Raw genomic sequence first — 22,982 nt, forward strand, 5'->3', positions numbered from 1 at the left:
GGCTAAACAAACCACAAACCATCTTGAATATACACTGCTAATAACAGCTCTGTCTAGAGCTGTGAGCCCAAGACCATCCCTACATACAACCATTCCAATTCCTAAACCTGTGTCCTATAAAGTCTATGGAAGCATTTCTTGAGAGTAATGAGCCAAATGCAACATACTATCATACTGTATTCTACCAGCAGATCCACATGGCAGCAGCCCAAGGACTTCTGCCAGATTCCCCTTAATCTGCAACAGCAGTGTTGGACTCTGGATCCTGAGCTCTTACTACAGACGATTTTAGAAATTCAAAAAACCCATGGCTGGGAGGATTTAACTTGGCCTATTCCATGAGTTCATGACTAGATGTATAGTTGGACATGCAAATGTAGATTAGATTCTGCTACTACAAAAGAATACTGATCTGTTCTTTCTGGTCTCAAGCAGAACTAATTAATGAATTTCAGTATGTTTGCCAAGAATCGCTTTAGGAAAAGACCCAGACATCAGGTCATCTCTGTCTGCTTTGTATCACTGGGGTAATTAAAATTTCCTCTAAAAATCAGTGGGAGGCAAACAGCAAGGACAGAATGGGATGAAAAAGAGGGGAAAAAAAACCTGGAGGCTTAGTAATAGAGCTAATGAGGATAAACTTATAAAAAATCATTCACAGCTTAAAGCTGTGACGTGATTTTTGTTGCAAGACAAAACCCCCATTCACTCTCATAACACCTAGCACATAGGATATGCACCTATTTCCTTTGAATACATGACCAATAAATCAGAGCACTGGAAGTTGCTGTCTAATGCAAAGGAGGCTAGAACCTGCAAGGTCATTCTGAATTCTTTGAAATTCAGCTAGTGGTATAACCTCCACTACTACAATCATAGTTTTTAGAGAACAATATTTCTCAAGACAAGAAGAACATGAGTACAAGTTTTTATTTGGGTAATTTCCCACCAATACATACTTGATTTGCAGTTAGTAAATAAAATACACACAGACACATCAACTACTGTTTATTGGACAATATAAAACTATCCATCTAGGCCACATATACTGCTCTGCCCTTATACATTTTATGGCTATGGTGCTCCTTGCATTTATATGACACTGGCTATAATATATGCTGATCAAAGAATATTTTATAAATTAGCAGCTAATGGGATAGTGCAAGAGAAACTTATCATCATCATGGTCTTTTCTTGACTTAGCTTCTTTTCAATGTAATGCAAACCCAACTTAGGTTAGATCCAGTAATCCATACAAAACTAAAAAAACATATATTTATATTAGAGACAAAAATGCTCAAAAAAAAAGAGGCCAACTGTCTTAGTGGTTCACAGTGTGCTCTTACCCCGAAAGACTTTCTAAGTTTTTTTTTCTCTTAAGATAATGAAGACAGGGGTTGTGCCATTCTTTTGGCCATTTTCTGCAAACATAAAGCAACAATGACTTTTATATCAAGCTATAATTTTACTGTTAGATATAAGCATTTCAGGAAGTGCAAGGTGAAAATAAGCATCTTAAAATACATTGTGGTAGCTCAGCCACTAATTGTAACCACTAGCCACTAATTGTACACTACTTGTAATCCATTGTTTAACAGTAAAAAACACGTTCAATAAGATGAACAGTTCTAGATTTTTTTTCCTATTTGAATGGATTGCAGAAGCTAATTGGGGCTATTAAAAGTTTAATTATAATAGAAATTACAAAAGATCAACTTCTGGAGAGCTAGGACAAAAGTTTTATTTTAAAACTGATTTATGCACCAATTCTAAGAAATTTATAAAATTTCTAGTGTACTAAAATCTTTAAAAAATCCTTTGTTACTGTAGTTTCTTACTTTTTTGCATTTTACTTTACTATGGACAATGTTAGATCAACCTGTTTCATTTCTGGTTTTAGTCAACATGATCCATTTCTTCTTCTGGTTCTCAAACACGTGATTCAATAAATATAAAATACATGCACTAGAAATTCTTGACATCTAAACAGAATGTGTGTTCATTGTACAAAATGCAATAAAGCTGATTATTTCTAAAAGTCATATTAAATATTTTTGAAAAAGGTTTACAAAATCTTCAATAAAAATTATCAACAACGTAAGTAGAATGCCTAAGTAACTTACCTCCCCAAGGTTACCATTGTGTCCACTCCGACACAGGTGTGCCTGCCTCAAAGTAGTTATCCTGACTTTTGTGCTTCAGCATCTATACACTGTAAAATATTATTTGCTGTGCACTGGCTTCTGTGAGATTGCACAGGATGCAGATTTTCTGAGGCTTTGGATTTTGAGGCTTGAATTCCACTACAAACCACAAAACATGTTGATACAATATTCACTACTATTACATTTGAGGGGGGAAAAAAAAAATATCAGATCAAGAGTTGAAAGATACCTGAAGCTAAGCCTCTAGAGGGCCACCAACCAGAAAGCATCAATAATGCTCTTGATGTTGCCTGGCACACTCTATTTAATAGTTACAGTGCAACAGAGGATGCAGCCTGAAAAGTAAACGGGTATAAGTCAAAACTAGAAACAGGAAACATCCTTGGCTGTGAGCCAAACCACAAAGCTCTATAAATCAATCAATCAATCCATCCATCCAAGACAGCCTTTTCTTCATTGCAAAGATATCATTTGCTGAGACCATCTGCCTAACAGCCTGACTACCCGTAACCAAATGAACACTGCTTTTAGGGATTTGTGGACACCATGAGTCTCAAATCTCACACTAAAATTGGAATATCTGTTCCTCTTAATACAAAAGCTCTAGACAAACTGCAAACTATGAGAGTGACAAAAGAACCGAGGGAATTTTCAGACAAACCTGATCTATCTGTAGACCCTAACAGTCACTCATTTGGCCTGACTATCTTGAACCATGTAGTTCATGGTTGAGCTTTAATGAAGAAACTAAACATAGCCTGTAAAACACGGCATAACAGTCTGGAGGACAGCTGTGAAAAGATGAAAGAAAAAAAAACATACCAAGGTTAAAAATGTGTGTCCTTTGATCACTTGCGAATTATGAGTTTGCTGACTCAGCCTTTCTAAAAGTAGCACTCCTGATACAAAGACTGCAGCTTCCACTGTATCACATCTCGCTCCACCTTTTAACAATTCATGAGAAGAACGCTCCTGAGAGCAGCCCATTCACTGCTATCAACCAATCCACTTTATTCATTGAAGGAAATGAGAGAGTTAACCGTACACCAGGCTTGAAGTATCTACACATTTGTCCACCAGCAGAAACACAGATTCACCTTCTCTTCTATGCTCACCTACTGTAACTCACACCAAGGAGAGTATTTTAAAAAGGTTGTCTTTCCCTATTACAGCTACACATAATAGCTTTGTCTATGTTGTTTAGTTACAGGAAATACTTAAAATAACAACCAAAAAAAGCCTTCAAATTAAAAGATTAAATACTCAACCTAATTACCTAGCTTTCTAAAACATAACACACTCCTAGTTCTGAAATGGAAAATAATGCAGAAGGAGAATGTTTGCATGTATTTTCTCTTGCAGAGTGTGAGAAGTACCGAGAAGGTAAAAGGCGGCACTTAAAAACTTGTCAGAAGCCAGCAAAAGCAACCACCATGGCCAAACTCACCGCAGGTAAACATGGTCTCCCCTTCCTTTGTAATAAATATTCATATATAAACATTTATATACACACACAAATACAAATAAATATAAATATGTCACACTTAGTTTTCTACAAAATTTATGAACAGAAATATAAATAATTATATACTAAGAATAAAAACCTACATTCGACCCCCCAGCACATTGTCATTGTACAAAGCATCAGAATGAAATGTCAAGATCTTTGCAAATGACACTGTTTCAACTGTAGCCAACCACGCAGCCTCACCAGTATTTTCTTCTCCACAGATTTTCTTCTCCCTGCTGCCATTACAAGGATTTATATCATCATTGCTTTGTACAATATTTTCTGCTCTTTTTTTTTGCTAAAATACGTTTTTTTTTTATCTTACATTATGACTGAGAGGCTTTGGAGGCAAAGAACATATTTTTCATTTGTATGTCCAGCACCCTCTGCAGTGAAGTACTGATGCTTCATCAGTGTCAATGGCAGGCACATGAAAATACTGGAAATAAAGTATTATCAGCTGCCACATCTGGTTTATTAAAAAATCTGTTAAATGTTTTGAAATACACTAACCTCTCTGGTACAGCAAAAGCTTACTAGAATTCTGAAGAGTACATACAAAAACACAAACACATATTGCACTATTATCCATTAGCAATGATCAGGCAGGATGGCATTCGGGTCAGTTTAGCCAATATAAAGAAAAAAAAAATTTAAATTCAGTACTTGACTTACCATTGAAAGCTGCAATAAAGTATAATTCTTATGTCACAGCCTCTGTATAAGAATTTACTTTTTAAATTCTTCAGGAGTGCAACAATTTTTCCCCTCTCCATGTTCCCTGCAGCACTTCACAGAATATCATCTTCGACTAACACAATTTTATTTAAGAACATCCATTTTAGCATTCTTTATAAGGACTTCTCCTTTGCCTCCTCCTCCACACACGCAAGCAGAGCACCCTGACCATCGGGACTGAAGCAAATACTAGTGAACTGAATTCCACTCCCTTATCATCATTTGTGTTTATTTACTTAGGAACATTGCCTGTGGGCAGTGAAAGATGAGATCTGTATCACTTGGAAATTTCATATAAGGTTGAGGGAAGTTTCCCAGAATTAACTGGAAATAACGTAGGCAAATCAAGAAGGCAGAAGTCTGTGTCCATATTATTTGTACATGCCACGTATTTGCTGTGCAGCACCTCAGCAGACCACTTCTATCTCTGCGAACATGACTTCTGTTTTGATTTTCTTTTTTAATCTAATATGGTTACTCCCAGTACATGCTTTGTTTCTTTGGGAGCAGTTTAGCAGCATACCAATCCAGGTATTGATCCAGACTCAGTTCCTTTTAATGTCATCAACTGCAGTCAGAAACGTGAGCAGAGATTTGATATACAGTCTTCTTACTATGCATAAACTACACTAAGATTTAGAAAACAGTAGTCTTTTAAAAAAACAAACAAACAAAAAGATTTGCAGTCAATTTACCACACCATGTGTGCATGCCTCCCATGGAAGGGCTTTCTACTATCCACAAGGCAGAGAAAGGGTTTAGAGTTTGCACACACCATAGTGGAATGAAAGAGCTGCTGTGACTTCCACCAGAAACCATGATGAATTTCTTTGTTGTGCCTGCTGCCCTTTCTGCTTTAGACTCAGCCAATCACTAAGGCATGTAATTTGAATTAAATACAGGAATAGTTTCAATGATACTTCTGATTAGTTAAGTCCTTAAAGGTAAGCACATGCTGAATACCTTCCTGAACTGAAGCTCATGTGTTTCTTCGCAAAGTCTGCCCTAATGGAGATTCCTTAATGTAATTTTTCCCCCCTTTAGGTCAAATGCTTGTTGACTTGAGAAACATTCAGCTTGAGGAGGTTTCAAATTGCCATACCACAGCAAACCACCACAATTACAATGCATTGCTTCTTGGTCCTCTGTTGCAGCCAAAGGCAAAGCAACATGAAAGCTGAAACAAGCCCTCTTTAGTATTTCTTGTATGTCCCTTCACCAGGACTTCAAAAGATCTGCTGTGTTGTCAAAAAATAGTCTTAGTTTAGATGACGGCAGTGCCACTGTACCCCAAAGCATTTACCTGCAACAGAACTGCTTCAAACATGCAGTGATTCCTAAGTGGAGACACATACCACACCTGACTGTGCCGCTCCTACTCTCAAACGAACAACTGGCTTCACCTGCTTCCGTTTTTTCTGTCTCATCAATATTGCATGTATTATGCACCATAACATTTTAAGACTAAAGATTTTCCAAGTATTACTACATGAAGTTGATGTTGACTTAAGAGCTCAGTAGTACTAAATTCTAAATTATAAAGTGCCTAAAGTAAGAAAAATTAGAACATTTATATTTCATAAAAAATATTCTTCCATAAAACTGTTTTGAACAAAACAAAGCTAAACCAAAGGCATATGTTGTCTAAAGTATGTCAAATCTTTGCCCTTTATAAAAAGACTAATACAGAAAACAAGTGAAAACAGCATCTGCCTTATATATAGGAACTACTGAGTTTTTCAGAATGAACGTCTTTGAGATAATTTTGCCCACAGGCAAATGCCTATTCCCTTTCAGCAGACTCTGGCTTCCCATTTTCCATAAGGACTTCTGTCTAGCCTCTCTCTTTTTTTCCTTCAAATTTTCTTTCACTGTAATTTTCAACTTCTTTCTGTTTTTGCAATCTTGCTATTTGTACTCACTATTCTTTCCTCCCCCATATGCTGGTTTAAATATTCCAGTCCACTGAGATTTTTATTCCAACCTCCTCCCTCATCTTCTTTCATTGCTTAGACTTCTTTTTTTATCCTGGGTTTTTTTTTTTTCCCTCTTAAAATAATGTTCAGGGAATTGAGAAACCAAAATGGCTCACATTACCACTGAGGCATCCCTAAATGGCAAATAAATAAGCCCTTTGAATAGTTACATTCATTCCAACGAGATGCCAAAACATTATAACTAACAGCAAGACGAACATGTGCATGCTCTTCGTGCTGCCATGAAGCAGACTGTCCTTCCTCACCACAAGTCAGAAAGACCGACCAGAAGAGCTGAGATGACCAAGATTTACAGTCTGTGAAATTCTTGGGAAGAAAAATTAATTTATACCCTTGAAACTCATTTGGGGGAGGAGGAGAAGTGAAATTAAAACCTTTTTTTTGGATGCAAGTTCACTACCACTTTTCATCAGAGGATTACCTAAAGGCCAAGCAAAGATTGTTCCAGGCATTGTATAAGCACAGCTGCAGTCAGCTCCTGAGTTCGTTACCTCAAGAGAAGGAGCATCAAGGAAAGGTATAGCTTCAAAGCAAAATAAACACAATGATGAGACACAAACATGAATTTCTTGATGCTTTTTTAGTGAAGGGAAGGATATGGGACATGGAAATCAAGGGAGAACCAGACATATGGCAAGGGAGAAGGGGACAAGACAGCTAAGTATGAAATGACACCGACCTTAAAGACCTGCAAAGCAAAGGGAAACAAGAGTGCTGGTGCACACAACACAGTCAGCACAAAACACGGCAATTCAAGGCAAAACTACAAAGAGGTCATTTAATTTCTAACTTGAACATGCTCCTACTTTGCCTGACATATCTGGCTGGCCTTCCCCTGCAGCCATGACAGAAGCAATCAAGAGAATTCACAGGTCTCATTTTCCTCTGGACTGGCCTCCCTTCCACAGCACGTGGTTCTGAGGATCCTGGGTAAAATACTATCTCAGCTTGGATTTAGTTTTTGCTTTTTCTTTCAAAGTAGAGATCTGCTTCTACAGCTCATCTTCTGACTGGACACTGAGAAACACTCTGCCTGGAAGAGACTTACCCATAACTGACAAGAACAAAAGCTAAACAATTATTTCCCTAATGCTCTTCTATCTCTCTTCTAGTCTTAATCATTGTGCAATTCTAACGCCAGTTATTCAACACATCAGGCTGCACAGTCTAGTTCCAGCATTCAAGTCTCAGGATTGGTCTGATTTTGCAAAAGATGCCCTCCTCAACCTACTATAGTTGGTTCACAGACATGGTTTGGAAGCACGTATGCAGCCTGCAAACAAGGTGAAAATGGTACTGACTGGTTTCTAGCTAGCAGGAAATAAACACACATATCAACAAAGCTTTTTTAAAAAAAAAAAGCCTATGCACTAAGCATGATATTCTTATCTCACGGCAAGTCCCCACATTCAGGTTTCCACACATAAATTGCATAGAAATTCTCTAATTAGGATTCAGTAGAGGGATGATAGTGGAATGACTGCACCAGGACTGCAAAGCTAGCAACCAAATTATGTCCCCTCCTAAAAAGGAATTGTGGATCTCCTTCATAAAGCTATCCACACAAGATATAATGAACGTTGATGGAATTTAAAAATATTTGAGGAATCATAAAAATTTTTTACCCTTTTACCTACCAAGTTACTGTATTTAAACCAGAAATGTTGATGGTTATTGCTTCTACAGTTTGGAAGTTTATTAGTCATTTCATCTGCTACAGGGGAAAAGAAATGCCTTCCTGCAGTCTGCCAGAGCCATAAATTACATATGCACGAAGTGTGAAGTGTTGCTTCAAGTTTGTTTGTGTCAGTATACCTCCATCTTGACTCCATCACTCTTCTACAATTCCAGACTTTGCTTCTATTAGCAGAGGCTGCTAAAAATTAGCAGAGGCGGAACAGTGCCTGAATGAAATATCTGAAAGTATTTTAATCCACAGCTGGTGACTTTTCCTAGGACTTCACCAGGGCTATAAGTAAAAATACCTAATGCAAGACTCTTAGAAAGTCTGAAATGCATAGAAATTCAAAACAACAATATAAAATGAACATTAGACTGACAATAAGCCTGCTTGTCATTAAGAAGTAGGTCCTTAGTCCGCCCTAAATGAAGAAGGCTCACTTGTAAAAGCAACATGTTCAATTTGATTATAAAATTTTTGTAATGCCTTAACACACACCTCTCCATTGCCTTTGCTATAAATACACAGAGGTCACACTTGGGGCTTCCTTCCATCTTCGAAGCAGCTCTAGCGTGGGAGAGGTTGCTGCAGGCAGACCACTGATGGCAAGTTCACTGTTAGAAATGACAGTGAAATGACAGAAATCCCTTAAAAAAATTATAGCCTTCTAGTTCTAAAAAAGGCATAAAACCAAGGAATTATGGAAAATTATGTACTTTCCACTCCCTGCTTCTCTACATTTTCAGGGGACCAATAAAGGCTGCTACAACTAATGTTTGAAACGTGAAATTGATGTCCAGTTTTCAAAGACATGTCACTGAGCTGGCATAAGAATAAGATGGTGATAATCTGTGATGATCTAGTGATTTGAATAAGCATAACTCAACCTCAACCTCCACATGTTATTAAAGCACCCTGGCTCTGCTCACTCTCTCTCTTCACTTTCTTAAATTTGTGTGGTCACTGCACTAGCTTCAAAATCATGAGACTACCGCAAGGTTTACCTTCATTTATAAGGTCCAAAATGAATAGCATGGCTTGCAACTCTTGGCATATTTATTACTTAGAACTTGAGCCACATCTGCAGCACAGTATTTTTCCAACAGAACAATACCATATCTGCTCAACCTGTGCGTGAGGGCAGCATTACACCCTAAGTCAACTAAGCCAACAAAACCCACCATGTGGATACAGCTATGCCAACAGAAGCTTTGCTCAGCCTGTATCACTCAGGGAGGCAGCGTAATTACATTGTCAGAAAAACTTGAGACAGATATTATTCAGAGTAGATAAGACTTGACTTAGATAGCCAGTTTCAACACTGTTAACCTTTAAAAGAAATAACTATTTCAATGCTCAGAGTGCTTAAGAAAGAAGAGAGGAAAAAGCATATCCTGGAATTGTTCCAAAGCACTTTTTTTGACAAAAAGAGCAAGGGAGATACTGCCCATCCTCCCAGTACAAGCAAAGTACCTCAAACATCCAGTTCCAGAAGTCAACTTAGACACGAAGGACTCCCAAAGGAGCACCCAAACAGAGAGACTAGTAAAGGACCTTTCCCCCCAATGACCTTCTTTTTTTTTTTTAAATTCCAGATCCCAGATTACATGCAGTGATATCCTGGACAGTACCTTGTACGTGTAAGGCACATTAGTAATTGGCAGCTGCCACAGCAGCAGCAACAAGTTCTATTTTCAGTATTACCTCAAATGCAAAGGCTTAAAATAGCACACATTCAGCTGAAAACAAAGGAAATGTTAATACCTGGCTCTCTCATAATGCTTTTTACCCATAAAATTCAGAGCATAATAAAGTCATCTTCTTACTCTGTGAACTCTGAGAAAAATGAAGACATAGAACAATTAATTCAGACTGGTCAAAGTATTTAAGGGAAGAGCTAAAAACTGAGCCTGGGCTTTCTCTTTCCCAGTCTTGTATCACTTTTGCACAGAAAAAAACTTATGCAAATATCATAATGAAAATCTATTTGTGTACTATACACACAGAAGCACTGCTACTGCCAGGAAATATGTATGCATTCTGAAATGTCTGTTCACCCGTGAACAGGAATACTTATTGAGTATAAATAGCCAAAAGCGTACAGTGTATAGAGGATATTCTTTAGAATTAAGCTATTTGTAACATCATACTTAACTCCACACTACCCATTAAGCCTAGCAGATCATTTTAGACAACACTCAGAAACCCAGAGATGTATCAAAGTTTACCTTCTCGTGATTTTCTATCAAGATTTCAACGACGATATTCTGAAACTTCAGGTCCATGATGGCTGCTACAGTTTCTTCCTGTGGCCTCATTAAGGTTGGTCCAAATACTACCCCTAAATTTGCCACAGTCATTAGATTCCTCTTGGCATGCTTTGAAACACTTTTTGAAAAGAATTGAAGGAAAAAACAGGAAATAGGTTATGAAAAATTTCCATTACTGTTGGAAACTGCAGTCTACAAATGAAAACATTACATTTCCTTAATCTATGTTTTAGAAGTTTGTTTTGTGCAAAGTTTCTTCAAATAAAGTCTTATTGAATTCTGGAAAACAGAAAAGCCATTCTTCCACTGGCAATTTAAAAACAAAAGCAGTCTCTTATTGAACTTAAATATATAAAATGCACTTAGCCTTGGACCAGGGCAAGTGTGAAACCAACTTAAATTTGCTAACAGATCTCCACTATTCACTTTGCCAGAATTTGCAAAAAGAAAGTATAATGTTCCCTTTCTCACTTCAATCAAACCCTCAACTCCTGGCAGGACTGCTAAAGCAAATACTTATACGGCTTCATTAACGGATTAGATTTCTGCCTTTCCCGCCAAAACATACACAGCGTGAGTCAAACATCTTGTCTGCTTTTGCACTTTTGGTTCTTGGTATTGTGTATGACAGCATCGAGATGGGCTTCAGCTCCAGCCCCACTTAACTAAGGCCCTTTGTAGTTAAAGGAAGGTAAGGACAAGAGTTCTGACAAGGTAGGAAAGCAGATCATAACACTTACTTCGCTAAATGTTTCACCAAAATGTCCAACATCTCTTTGTTCTTTTCTGGGAGTTTATGGACCAAGAAGTGAACAGCATTAACTCGGGATTCAGGACTTCCACTTTCTGTGGGACACAGAAATAAATAACTATCTCAAAAAATAAAAATGAAATAAAATCCACAGAAACACAAAGTTTCTCCCACCCCTGCACGGAAACATACTGCACACACTTTGCTTCAACACTTATGTATCTCCAAACATAGCAATACTGAACATATGCACTTTGTTTTCACAAGTAATCTTGTTCTAGAATTATCAACTTATTTATTTTGTGAACTCATCTTTCAATCCACCTGCAAAAGGAAGTCTTTGTTCATCTATTTTTAAAAACCAACAGATGTAGTTACTATTTTGCTGAATTGGACTCATCTGCTTACGAATATACTGCAAGGTGAGGAGTAATGCTACTGGGTGCCACAGAGTGGAACTGTACTACTTTACACTTTAGCATCATTAATTGATTGTTCTCATCATTAGAATTCAGTTTTGTTGTTACTATGCAGCTAATGATACTGCATTTATTCTGCCTTGCATTGGAAACCACATAAGACAACGTGTGCAGAAGATTCATATGCTCAGAAAGAGAAAATGTAATGACCTCTCAAGACAGAAGAATAATCATGCAAAAAACCTACTGAATGTGATTGCTACAATAAAGGGCCCTGGATGACAATGGCATCCCTCTCTAGTACAGTACAGAAATAAAGTAAAAATAAGCAAGGGGTTTTTATTGTTGCGTGTTGAATCGAATAATTTTGGTCCCTACAGGTTTCACTAGTACACAGATGAAAACAATAATCAGTAAAAAATGAAAATAATCCCTCTTCCTATTTCTCAAAGTTGTATTAAATCACAAAATTTCATCTCAGCAGTGGTTACAATGAGAGGAGCGGAAGTATTTCTCTTGTATATAATAAGACTTAGTACAAGGTACATAAAGAGAAAAATTTGAACCTACTCTGAATGCAAGAAGTTTTGACACCAGGATGACTCATCAGGTCCCATTTTACTCTAAGGCAACTTTGATTGTTAAGTGTATTTCATATAAAATACCACCATATTTCTTCAGTGCATATTGCTACAGATTTTTCTTTTTCTTTTTTTTTTTTTGTCTTTGCATATTGCTACAGATTTTAGGGTTGGTTTTTTTATTCTTTTGCAGTGAACACCCCTGCACAGATTCCAAGAAAAAAGGCTACCAAAATGCAAAACGTTTAGCTTCTAGTCAGCTAATCTAAATTCAGACAGAAAAACATAAACTTTTTTTAAAGCAAGACTATTTTATATGTATGTGAAATCACAAACCCTACTTAAAGAATGGCTAAGCAACTTAATCACAACATACAGTCAAGGCTTACATAGCTTCAATCTACACTGATATGTATAAAGAAAAGAAAACTGAAAGGAGAAACTTTTAATTTTGGCTTCCCGCCCAGCTAGTTTCAGAGAAAAGGATATTCCTTACTATTCCAGGTGTTGTTGGTTTTTTCATAGCTAACGTCGGAAACAACACTGATTACCTATTTTTAAGTATACCGTAACTCAGACCTGCAATGTCGATTAGATTTCCCTCCCCACTACATAGAATCAATCCCTCCACAAAATTGTTTACTATTTGTGAACACAGTAGTATTTAAAACATGTAACTTCAACTGAATTCCTTTATTGAAAGAGACTATAAAGAAAAATAAAGTGAGAAACTGCTGGCAAAACTTCATACGTCAAGAAATTATTTTAACACTTTCCAATGCAAACGGGCAGGCTCACCATCTAGGTAAGTATGTTGAATTTTGTTTAAGTACTTGGCCTCTAAGATGTGCTTTGGCAATGAATTTCATGGGCTAATTCTCATTTTGAATTAAGGACCACAAGTGAACACGTTCTGCAGTCCTGGAAAGTCATTACAGCAATCCAAAGAAGATAAAGCAATTCTCTCAAAGCTTATTTTAATTTTGCTTTCCACAGTTTGCCAGAAGCGCTACAGGCTGGAAAGAAAATCAGCTAAATATCTGTTTGATACTTTGCCAAAAATTTTCTTACACAGTTTCCCTCCATACTCTTCCAAAAAAAAAAAAATCTATGTACATTAGATACCATACAGCTGAACTACAAATGCTTTTGTGTCTTCTCCAAGTCTGTATTTGAACTGCCATAGTGTAATCAGGTCTGCTCTTTGCTTGTATGAGGAACATTGAAGCCAGTCTGGATACAGAGCTAACAAGGCACTGAAAACAAGGGTCAGGCAGCTGTGCTTTAAGGATTCAAATGGGCCTGAATTAGTGTCTTTTCTTTTACTAAGCTCCCTACTCTTCATAAATGGAAGAAAAAAAAAAATCACAATCTAAGTAGATGTTTATCCTCATACAATTAAGTTAATAAGAATGAACATTTGCAATGTCTATCCAAAGGTCTTTCCATAGAAGTAAAAATTGCACTATGCTGTCACAAGCTTGTCTGTCAATAGATAACATCGTATGTGACACATACTAGAACTGAACACTAGTTACAACCTACATATTTTTAAAACATTTATTATTTCTTATTCCTATATCTTTAATGGGTAGAAGAATTTTTCTGAAATTGCATTTGCACCATGCTCCTAAGGCCACAACAGTACTATAAGAAAAGATTTCTATTTGAACTACAGTCATATATTTACTGGCAGGTACGATGAATTCTCCATGCAACTCGTATGTCATCAGTGGCTCTGGAAGGCTTCTGCAAAACAAGGATGACATAATAAATTTAGCTATATTTTTCTCTATCTGTACTTAGTCTAAGCAGGAAACCTTTTTAACATTCAGTAGTATAAACCTTGCACTGGAGGCAACCACTGTACGGTGGCCCTTGAATTTAATGATTTCCAGTGTGAATAGAAAACTTGGTATTATCACGAAAATAAGACTAAATACATCCATTCACCTTTCACAAGCCGAAGTGATGCTTCCAATCTGTCATAAGGCACCTTTCCAAATTACAACACTGAGACTGTTTCTCAGATGAAGATTGTACAAATATACTATGTAATTTATTCTTCATTAGGTTTTTAAAATACAAAGAATCACAAGTCAATGCCTTACTGGAAAGAAATAAAGGTCCTAAAACAGTTAAGTTTGCTGAACAGCAGCCATCCACAAATAAAACTTCTAAAGCATTTCAAATGGAAAATTTGAAATTGAAAACCTCAGTCATCAAAGAAAAATGTACTGAATAACGGAAATCGGAGTTAAAACATCAGAGTTAAAGCCTTCATTTATTAAGTTGACTTTACTGATGCTTATAAAATATTGGAGTAAACACTCAGATGGGAACTGCTGTAGGCGGGAAATACTTCATCATGTGCACCTTTTTTTTTCTTTCCTTATTTTTTTTTTAAATTCTTTCCTACACTCCATAAGAGACACTTTATCTTCATAACAGTTCTTCAGCATTCTTTGATAGTGGTTGCAGTAATACTTTATTTAATAAAAGCAGCAAATTAAAAATACTGTATTTACGTCACACTACAAGAGATACACAGAAGTTCTATGTTCTTAGGAAATTTAGTAAAATATCTTGATCCGGAATTGGGCAAGCCATTTCAACAGAGAACACATCTAAAAGTCTTACTTTTAAGACTCAAAATACTATTACTATTGCACCTAGAACGTCAGAGCAAGGGCCAGAAGGAAAAGAGGAAAATATTAACCATTTCATAACCTTTTCCCTTTTCATTCTACCACATTAAAACACAAAAAGGCAAAAAACGCTTTTAACAATCTTAGCTGACTTTCAGTAATGACTCTCAGCAAGTTTACTAACAATTCAGGTTTCTGAACCATCAGTGAAATGCTTACGTATCTAACACAAAAATGTTTTGGGGCTTGTCTCATAGAGACATGAGTATTAGTGTTGCTAAATTATTTTGCTTCCCCTAAGACAAATAACAAATATGGTATTTGCACAAAATGAACATCTATTCAAAAATATAGGAAAAGTCAGTAATGTAGCTTAACACACTGCATAGGAGAATTAGAATATAGAATTCCTAGTCTACAAAAGAAATAAATAAACGAGAGGGACAGACTTACCGCAGATACTGCTTCATAGCACTAGTAATTGTCTTCACTTCCCAATCTACAGAGTTCTCCAGGTCAACTTCATTGCAGGTTTTTGCATCTAGAAAATAATCAGAAAGGGAAGAGGGACATGAAAAAAGGGAATTCTAATTCAGTATGCCCTACATGAACAGCAACACATTGAATTTGATGATTAAATATTTGCTTACATGAACATAGAAGTACTATGTCCTTCTTACTATTAGTTAATACTAAGACAACTTAATATCTAAATCTCTCTATAAATTTTATTTCCATATTTTGTTTTAAGAAGTATTTTTTCTTTAATGGATTAAAAATCACTTTCATGTAAAAAGACCTCTATAGCAATTGATATTTTCATACCTTTAATTAAACAGAAAGATGTACACACACAGAGAAATATGTACAAAAAGAGTTTAGAAAAAAGACCCACTAAGCATAACTTATCTTTTCCTCTTTTCTTTCGTTATTTAAAATGCAAGTACACTGAGAAATCTTTTTGAATCCTTTCTATAGTTTTGCTTGTAAACTGTTATTTTGGACTATTGATGAAAATAGCCAACAAAGTGCAGTATGACCCTCCTTACTGTGTGAAAACCTTTAAGTGGTGCTTCAAAAGTAGAAAAAGGACTCTTCTCAGTAAGTTTCCTCTACAAGATGGCCTGAATGCTTCTCTTACTTCATCAGTTTTAGCCAAAGGGAAAAAATGCTTGCTTGACCTTTTGTCAGGTTCACAGAACTCCTCTCATCTTTTACCAGGTTAGCTGGTAGAGTCTTGTAACAAGACAGGTCAAATTGAACGGTCATATATCTGAATGACCCATCAGGTGAAAGATTTTTTGACAGAACATAGAAAACAACATAGCACACTGGAATGTTTTGCAATCAAAAAAAACCCTTTTGGCCTCAAAACAGGAAGCAATAGCTGGTTGATGCAAGAAGACCACATATATATGGCCAAACTAGCCCCATGTATTTGGTAACTTCAAGTGCTTGAGCATCTGTTATTATTACAGCTACATGTTTCCGTCAGTCACTACAGTAAACTACAGCAGTAGCTGACACAGATTATGTGTTGACCAGTTCATACAGTTCAGAATTCATTTGTTACTTTGCTTGTCAGAAAAACGACAGACACATTTAAAAAATCAAATTAGGATCCCTGATTAAAGGTGCAGTCCTTTTACTGGGGCTAAATAATTCTGTTCTAAAGGCTGTGCCAAGCAATTATTTCTGTAACTGAATATTCTCCCTCATTATATCAATTATTTAAATCTCATTTTAAAATACAAGTCAGATCACATTTTCTACTGAATTGTTACTAGCCAACCACCACCCAAAATACTCAAGCTTATCTCAGGGAAAAGTTTCCTTTTTCCTCTTTTTAGCATGCTAGCTCTTTCTGTGTTCAAATTCTCTCTTTTGAGAAGAAAATCTTTCTACTGAATTAACTAAATAAAACTGCCATCACATCAGAAACTAGTGAAACCTAAGGGGATTTTGTTAATAAATCATTATGTAATATCCAGTTTTTAAATAACTGCTTCACAATCATCAACCTCCTTTACAGTCAAAGGATGCACCCAGTTATGTGAAATTTGTTGATGACGTATTTTAAGAACTGAGCCTCCTGACGCTTGACAATGCACTCTGAATTGCTTGTTACAGATTCCCATAACATTGGAAGTCCTAACTCTGTATCCCTGTTTACAAAGAGATACCAGATTAATTTCACATTTTCCCTTGAAATGTAATGAGTGTTTTCCTTACCAAATGCCTCACTTAAATTTAGACAAGATTATTGCTGCAAAATAGATCACCATAGCACAATGCTAGTTACAAGTAACAAGGACTAAGTTAATTGCAAAATTAACTTTTTTTTTAAAAAAGCAGAATTGTATATTTAATTGCTGAGCCTCATTTTACAGAAGACTTAGTTTCACTAGATTTTTACATTAAAGATTAAAATCTGCGCATTCATAGTATTAGGAAAGCAGATATTGGTCTTCTCATACTCTCCTGACTCTCAATGTACTTTTCCAAATTTTATAGAAAATCTTCTGAAAAAGAGACAAAACTACATGCTGTTATCTCCCTGGTTACCACTTGGAAGACTTTTTTTGCACTTTGGGCCTTTCAGACTGTGAACCTCATGGTCAATGATAGGTAGCTTAAAATACTTTGAAATGTTATCAAACATTTTAAAATACAGAAAGTTAATATGAGGTTTTTATGATTCTGAAAAGATCTTTCATATAAAAGGGTATCTAAGAGTACACCCAGAGACAAAGGATTAAAGATTAATCAGTCATTTAAAATTCTCTGTACCACTGTATATCAAAAAGAAGCCTTCTTTATTCTTTTCTGAGGACAGACAGATAAAGAGCACAGATAGGATCACTTTCAACAAATCATCAGAAAAAGAGCACCTGCTTGCACCCTAACTTTTTTCTGTCCAGTATTTTGCCTCGTCTTGATACCACTGTATTCTTCCTGCTTCAAATAAATATATGAATCTTGGTAATGACAAAAAATGTTTCTAATTTTAAAAAATAACTAAAAGCAGATGCTGGAATCCCCAGTAAACTCTTCCAGCTGCTACTGAACCACTGGCAACCTGAGTCTATTTAATTTGGATACCACTAATGGCAAAGAGGAAAATTTGCCTGCCAGACCTGCATGCCCAAGCTAAGCCAATAAGTACAAAACTGAAAAATATCTTACAGTATCAAATGTATTTAACCAAGACTCTGAGTGATAACACATCATTCTTGCTATGGTCAATGGCTAAAGATGGTTAGTTTATTGCGGCTGGCTCCAACACAGATAAACAACCATGAGAATCTGTTATAGATCAGTAATTTTTATTAATCTCAGTTCGTATTTCCAAAAAAAGTCTTTTGCTACAATACTATAAAGATACAGGCAGGTTTATGTGCACTAATGGAGAACTTCAGTGTGCTGTTAATATTGATTAAAGTAAGATATCATGAATTAATATTTAGCAAGGTCATTATGACAGATTGATATGACATGCAGGTTCTTAAGTCTGATGTCTTATCATTTCTGAAGAGACAGCCTGTTTGAAAAAATAAAGGAAGGAAAAGAAAAAGTCTTACAGGTGGCACTGAACTGACAGCAGCATATAATATAAAAGCGCTTTGTCATTCACATAATGTCTGGGGTAATGAAATGAATTCACTTTCTGGCTTCCTCCAGTTTGCAGTGCCAAAGAACACTGTGTTATCAGCACAGATGGAGCATGCATGGTTCTGGAGAAGAGCCTGGTGCAAACTGCAAACAAGCTTCTTTGCATACCAATGAATCCCTGAGAATCAGACCTTTGCTGTCAAGTGACAGGTTTGGAAGCTCTATAAAAATGAACTAATCCCAGTGGTCTTGTCTGACTGCATGTACTGTCAGTGCTCAGGACAAGAAACTGGGAAACACGGCACATCTTGCAGTCCTGGCTACTACTTTGGTGAGAGTTATCAGGCAGATGAGGGATTTCATCCAGGTGCTAACACTTCTTTTTTTTTTTTTTCCCTGCCCCTAGGGACAGCAAAGTGTCAAGAGAACTACAGTCACTGGGATTAAAGATGCATCAAAATTTCCAGAAAGAAAAGGGGGGGAGAAGTTTCTGAGAATGATTTTATGAATCAAAAAATCTTAAAAGCTACATGTGGCTAACTAGGTATAGGAGAGTCTAAGAAGTTACCCACATATGAGAGCTATACTACTAAGTTTATAAAAACAAATTCTTTCTCCATCTGTCTCCTGCCTTGGCACAGTTATTATTAATATGTATATCACATTCCTCCTCTTAAATCAAAGAGCTCTTTGCCAGTAGGCTTACACTAAATGTCTTATTTTGCACAGTGACTAAAGACACGCATGGGCGTGCAAACCTGTATATCTTAGACAAAGGAGAAGAAAGGTGGAAACCTCAAACAATGAAGCAATAAGCTTCAAACTTTCTTGAATTTGGCATTTTGAATTTTCTGATCAGACCCTTCAACTTAGGCTGCTTTAATCCCACTTACATCAACCTTGCACAAAGCCCATGATTTTCTCCTACATGTCCTCTAGCAGTTCTCTTAGTTTATTCCTACCATCTAATCTTGGTCTTGCTAAACCAGGGGAACTTACAATGATACGGGGATTATTTCCATGGACTAAGGCAAACTAGATTTGGCCCATATAAAGAACAACTACAGGCATATGCTTTTAAAACTAAATATTGACAGTAAAACAACATGAAATAAAATATTGAAAAAATTATTGTAAAATAGAGGCATACCCATCAACAAACTCAGAAGTCTCTGGACCTTTGAACTCACCCCCACAACTCTGTACAATCCTTGGTCATTTATACCTATCATGCAAAAGAAGAAAAGAAAAGGCAGAAGATCAACCACAGTCAAATTTAGCATTAAACTTTTACCCAGGCAACAAATTCTCCTCAAAGACAGACAGACTACACAGTATTAACATAGTCGTGAGAACAACATTATAAATAAAGTATTGCAAGAATCCTTTCGTTCTTCTGTGTTTTTAAGATAAGTTCATGTTATGTTTTGATAAAGGTTTCATGTACCTCAATTCCACTTCAGAAACTGGCAGTAAAAGCAAATAGGGACAAAGCTTTGCTTGAAAAAAAATCACTGGCTGTTTTCAGATTTTTTTAAATGATATTTTGGATACATCAGCATCCACATTCTAATAATGCAAGAACTGAATTGACAACTGCTAAATTAAAATTTCTTTGGAAAAAAGCAAAATTACATTTATTAAATACGTGGCTGACAAAAAGAGTTTGGATAAAAATAAAGAAAACCTTGAGCCTACTCCCAGTCCTCAAAACCAATAGTTTTTCAAGTTTGTAAATGCTTTTCATTTAATATATGAGGCCTTATTCCAACCCACTATGGTCCACATACTAGTTACATCCAGAGGCACCATCACAGGTTACGGAAATCGGTACTTCTGGTTTTGCTTGGGATGAATAGAGTAGCCATAACCAGCATGATATTTTCAGTCCCCTACTCTCATTTCATGTGGACACTGGACCCCTTTTCTGTCATTCCTCTGTGCCCTTCCACCCTCTTGCACACATTCACTACTTTACCTCTTTTCTTCCCCTGCTTTTGCCTTCCTTTACCACACCCACTTTTATCCCTAGGGAAGTAAAACTATGAATATAAATTCAAGGAAAAGATGAGGGAGAGAAGGGACAGGGAAGGAAAAGGGCAAAATAAGTTATGTCTTTGTCTGCTGCATTGTTTCAATGCCCATATAGTGGGAGGTAAAATATTACAGTCCTGAAGCTGACACAGATGTTTGAGAGGCCACATAACAAGCAGCCATCTACAAACAGCACCATACTCTACCTCTATATTCACATTGGCCTGGAAGAGTAGAAATGCCACAAAATACCTGTGTTTCTACTCCAAGGAAATCTTTTCAAATAACAGATTATGTGATATTCTTATTCAAAATATCCTTCAACAAAGGAAGACTTGTGGAGAATTCCAGTTTCAACACCAGACCGTTCCAACCCAGAGAAGGAAAATTAAAACCAGTCATATGAGAAAAAGTTTCTTCCCAAATAAATATTAGATGAAGTACGTAAAAATCATTAGCCTTTTAATGAATTACTGTCAGACACAACCATAATACACAGCAATAATTCTCTATAGAGTTCAGAGAACTTTGCATTTTCTACCCTTGCCTTTTGCCTAGCCTTGCTACATCTTTTCCTTCTTTGCTCACCCCCTCCTCTCTCTCACACAGTCTGCAGCCTCCTCAGCCATCCCAGATCTTTGAGAGCCTGCTGAACACCTCCCTGTTAGCACTGCTCCATCTTCTGTCCCAGTAGGGAGCTCAGAGGCTACAGCAGCAGCTGCTACTTCTCTCGGTTGCTCCACCTGGACAAAACCAGCCCTTTCCCCAGGATGCAGGCACCACTGTAACTATGCTGAGCCTTAAGCTAGAGGTCATGTTCAGAGCCAGCTCAAACTAACAGAATAAGCCAGATCTCCAGTATTTCATCTGTGGTCATCAAAAAACAGAACTCTAGAGTATGCTCACAGTTTAGCTGTGTGCAAAAGAAAGAACTGCAAAAAAAAAAAAACAGCTATGTGGCTACAATACTATTCTTCTCAAAATATGAAGTTATCAACCCAACCAAGTAAGTTTTCCAACAATCCCCAGAACAACAGCGTGATAGCATACTACACACCACTTAAAGACTGCCAACACTAAAAAAAACCCACACAACACAGTCCTTGATTCACTCTAAACAAGGATGTACTAGGAATCTGTCCTGAGAGCAGCAATTAATTTTACTTCAAATTTCTCAGAGGTGTCCAGGAAAATTCTGGTACAAAAGTAACACCAAGCTTTTTAATGCTCTGCCAAAATGCATCACATTTTTTTTATTCAATGTCCTCCACTACTTAGCACCACAGAACAAGCCTTCTGTATCATATGCAAGAAGCTAAAAAGCTGAAGAAATACTGTCACAGTCAAACACAGCTCAGCTTTTGCTTATCTCAGAAGCTGTTTTGTGACTTCCTGTGCTTCTAACATTAAAACTAGGGGGAACCAAACTGTGCTGACCCCAAACATACATTTACGGGCTTAAAAATAATTAAGGTCAAACCACAGAAACTTCTGCTCAATATTAAAACAGACGTGATATGCAAAAGTCCCTGAAATTATGGCAGTATTGAAACTAAGGCAATTCTCCAGCAATAATCATGAGTCTGTGATGGTAATTATCAGATAATTGATCAGTTTCAAATTCATCAACCTGAAAAAAAGCACAGCTAATTGCTAGCAGTCACCAAGAAGTGCAAAGAGGAATTAATATTTCAACATAGTTTTAAATGATACCTTTAAACATATCTTTAAATGATGTTTTATTTAAAATATACAAACCCGGCTTGAAACAGTACTATTTCTGATTTAATCTGCACATTTCAGATCTTCAGCACATCCCAAACTGATAAAGCTTGGCATTTACAGAACACAATTGACAAGATGACTCATTGCAAGGAATACCTTACCACTGACTAAAATGTTGAAGGGTTCAGTCGCTGTGTCTGCCGGCTCAACCAGCCACTATTGGCAACTTTGAGCGGCAAAGCCCCGCAGCGTAATTTCCTTCATATTTACATTATCTCAAGAAGCTTGGCTGTCTGATGCTAGAATTTGGCACAGGTACACAATTGGTGAAACATGCTTAGAAAAATAAGATATTGTAAGAAAAATAGTAATTTATACTATTGTAAGCAAGGTACGTAGGCAAGTTTATTTTGTGGCTGGCATTGTACATGTGACTGACACAGACTAGTAATATCACTGCAAATACAACTTTTGATATCAAACTCCATAGTACAGAAACAGACACACAAGTGACACTCTAAATTCAAGGTAATGCCAGACTTTTTTTGGTACATGAAAAGGTTTTCTACTTCCTCCTCACCATCCTTCTTTGTCCTGAGCAGACTGGACAGACAGCTCAATGCTGCCATCTCTCTCTGCAGTGCAGATTAACAGCTCCTGTAGTTCTAAAATCAAGACAAACCCTGTTCTGGCAAACACTTACCTACCACATCCTCACAGAAGGTACCACCCAACTACTTTCACACAAACATGTGCACAGAGTCTTTACTACCAGAGCAAAGAGCGCTCTGATGTTTCTATAAACTTTTATCCTGTTGTATTATTCTCAGTACAGAACTATAAATAAAATA

The 22,982-nt window shown here is 36.7% G+C and overlaps 1 protein-coding gene across 2 annotated transcripts in view; it reads right to left on the reverse strand.

Moving 5' to 3' along the window:
• ARHGAP10 (Rho GTPase activating protein 10) overlaps positions 1-22,982 on the reverse strand; it is a 153,057-nt gene that overhangs the window by 44,923 nt on the left and 85,152 nt on the right. For both annotated transcript variants that reach the window (XM_068402751.1, XM_068402752.1), the window contains exons 14-18: positions 19,523-19,597; positions 15,214-15,301; positions 13,803-13,861; positions 11,102-11,207; positions 10,320-10,479 (exon numbers count right to left, since the gene is read on the reverse strand). In XM_068402751.1, the coding sequence (XP_068258852.1) occupies positions 10,320-10,479; positions 11,102-11,207; positions 13,803-13,861; positions 15,214-15,301; positions 19,523-19,597 (488 nt within the window). The remainder of the gene's footprint in view (positions 1-10,319; positions 10,480-11,101; positions 11,208-13,802; positions 13,862-15,213; positions 15,302-19,522; positions 19,598-22,982) is intronic.

This window comes from Nyctibius grandis, chromosome 6 (assembly GCF_013368605.1).
Source record: "Nyctibius grandis isolate bNycGra1 chromosome 6, bNycGra1.pri, whole genome shotgun sequence".
Classification (NCBI taxonomy): domain Eukaryota; kingdom Metazoa; phylum Chordata; class Aves; order Nyctibiiformes; family Nyctibiidae; genus Nyctibius; species Nyctibius grandis.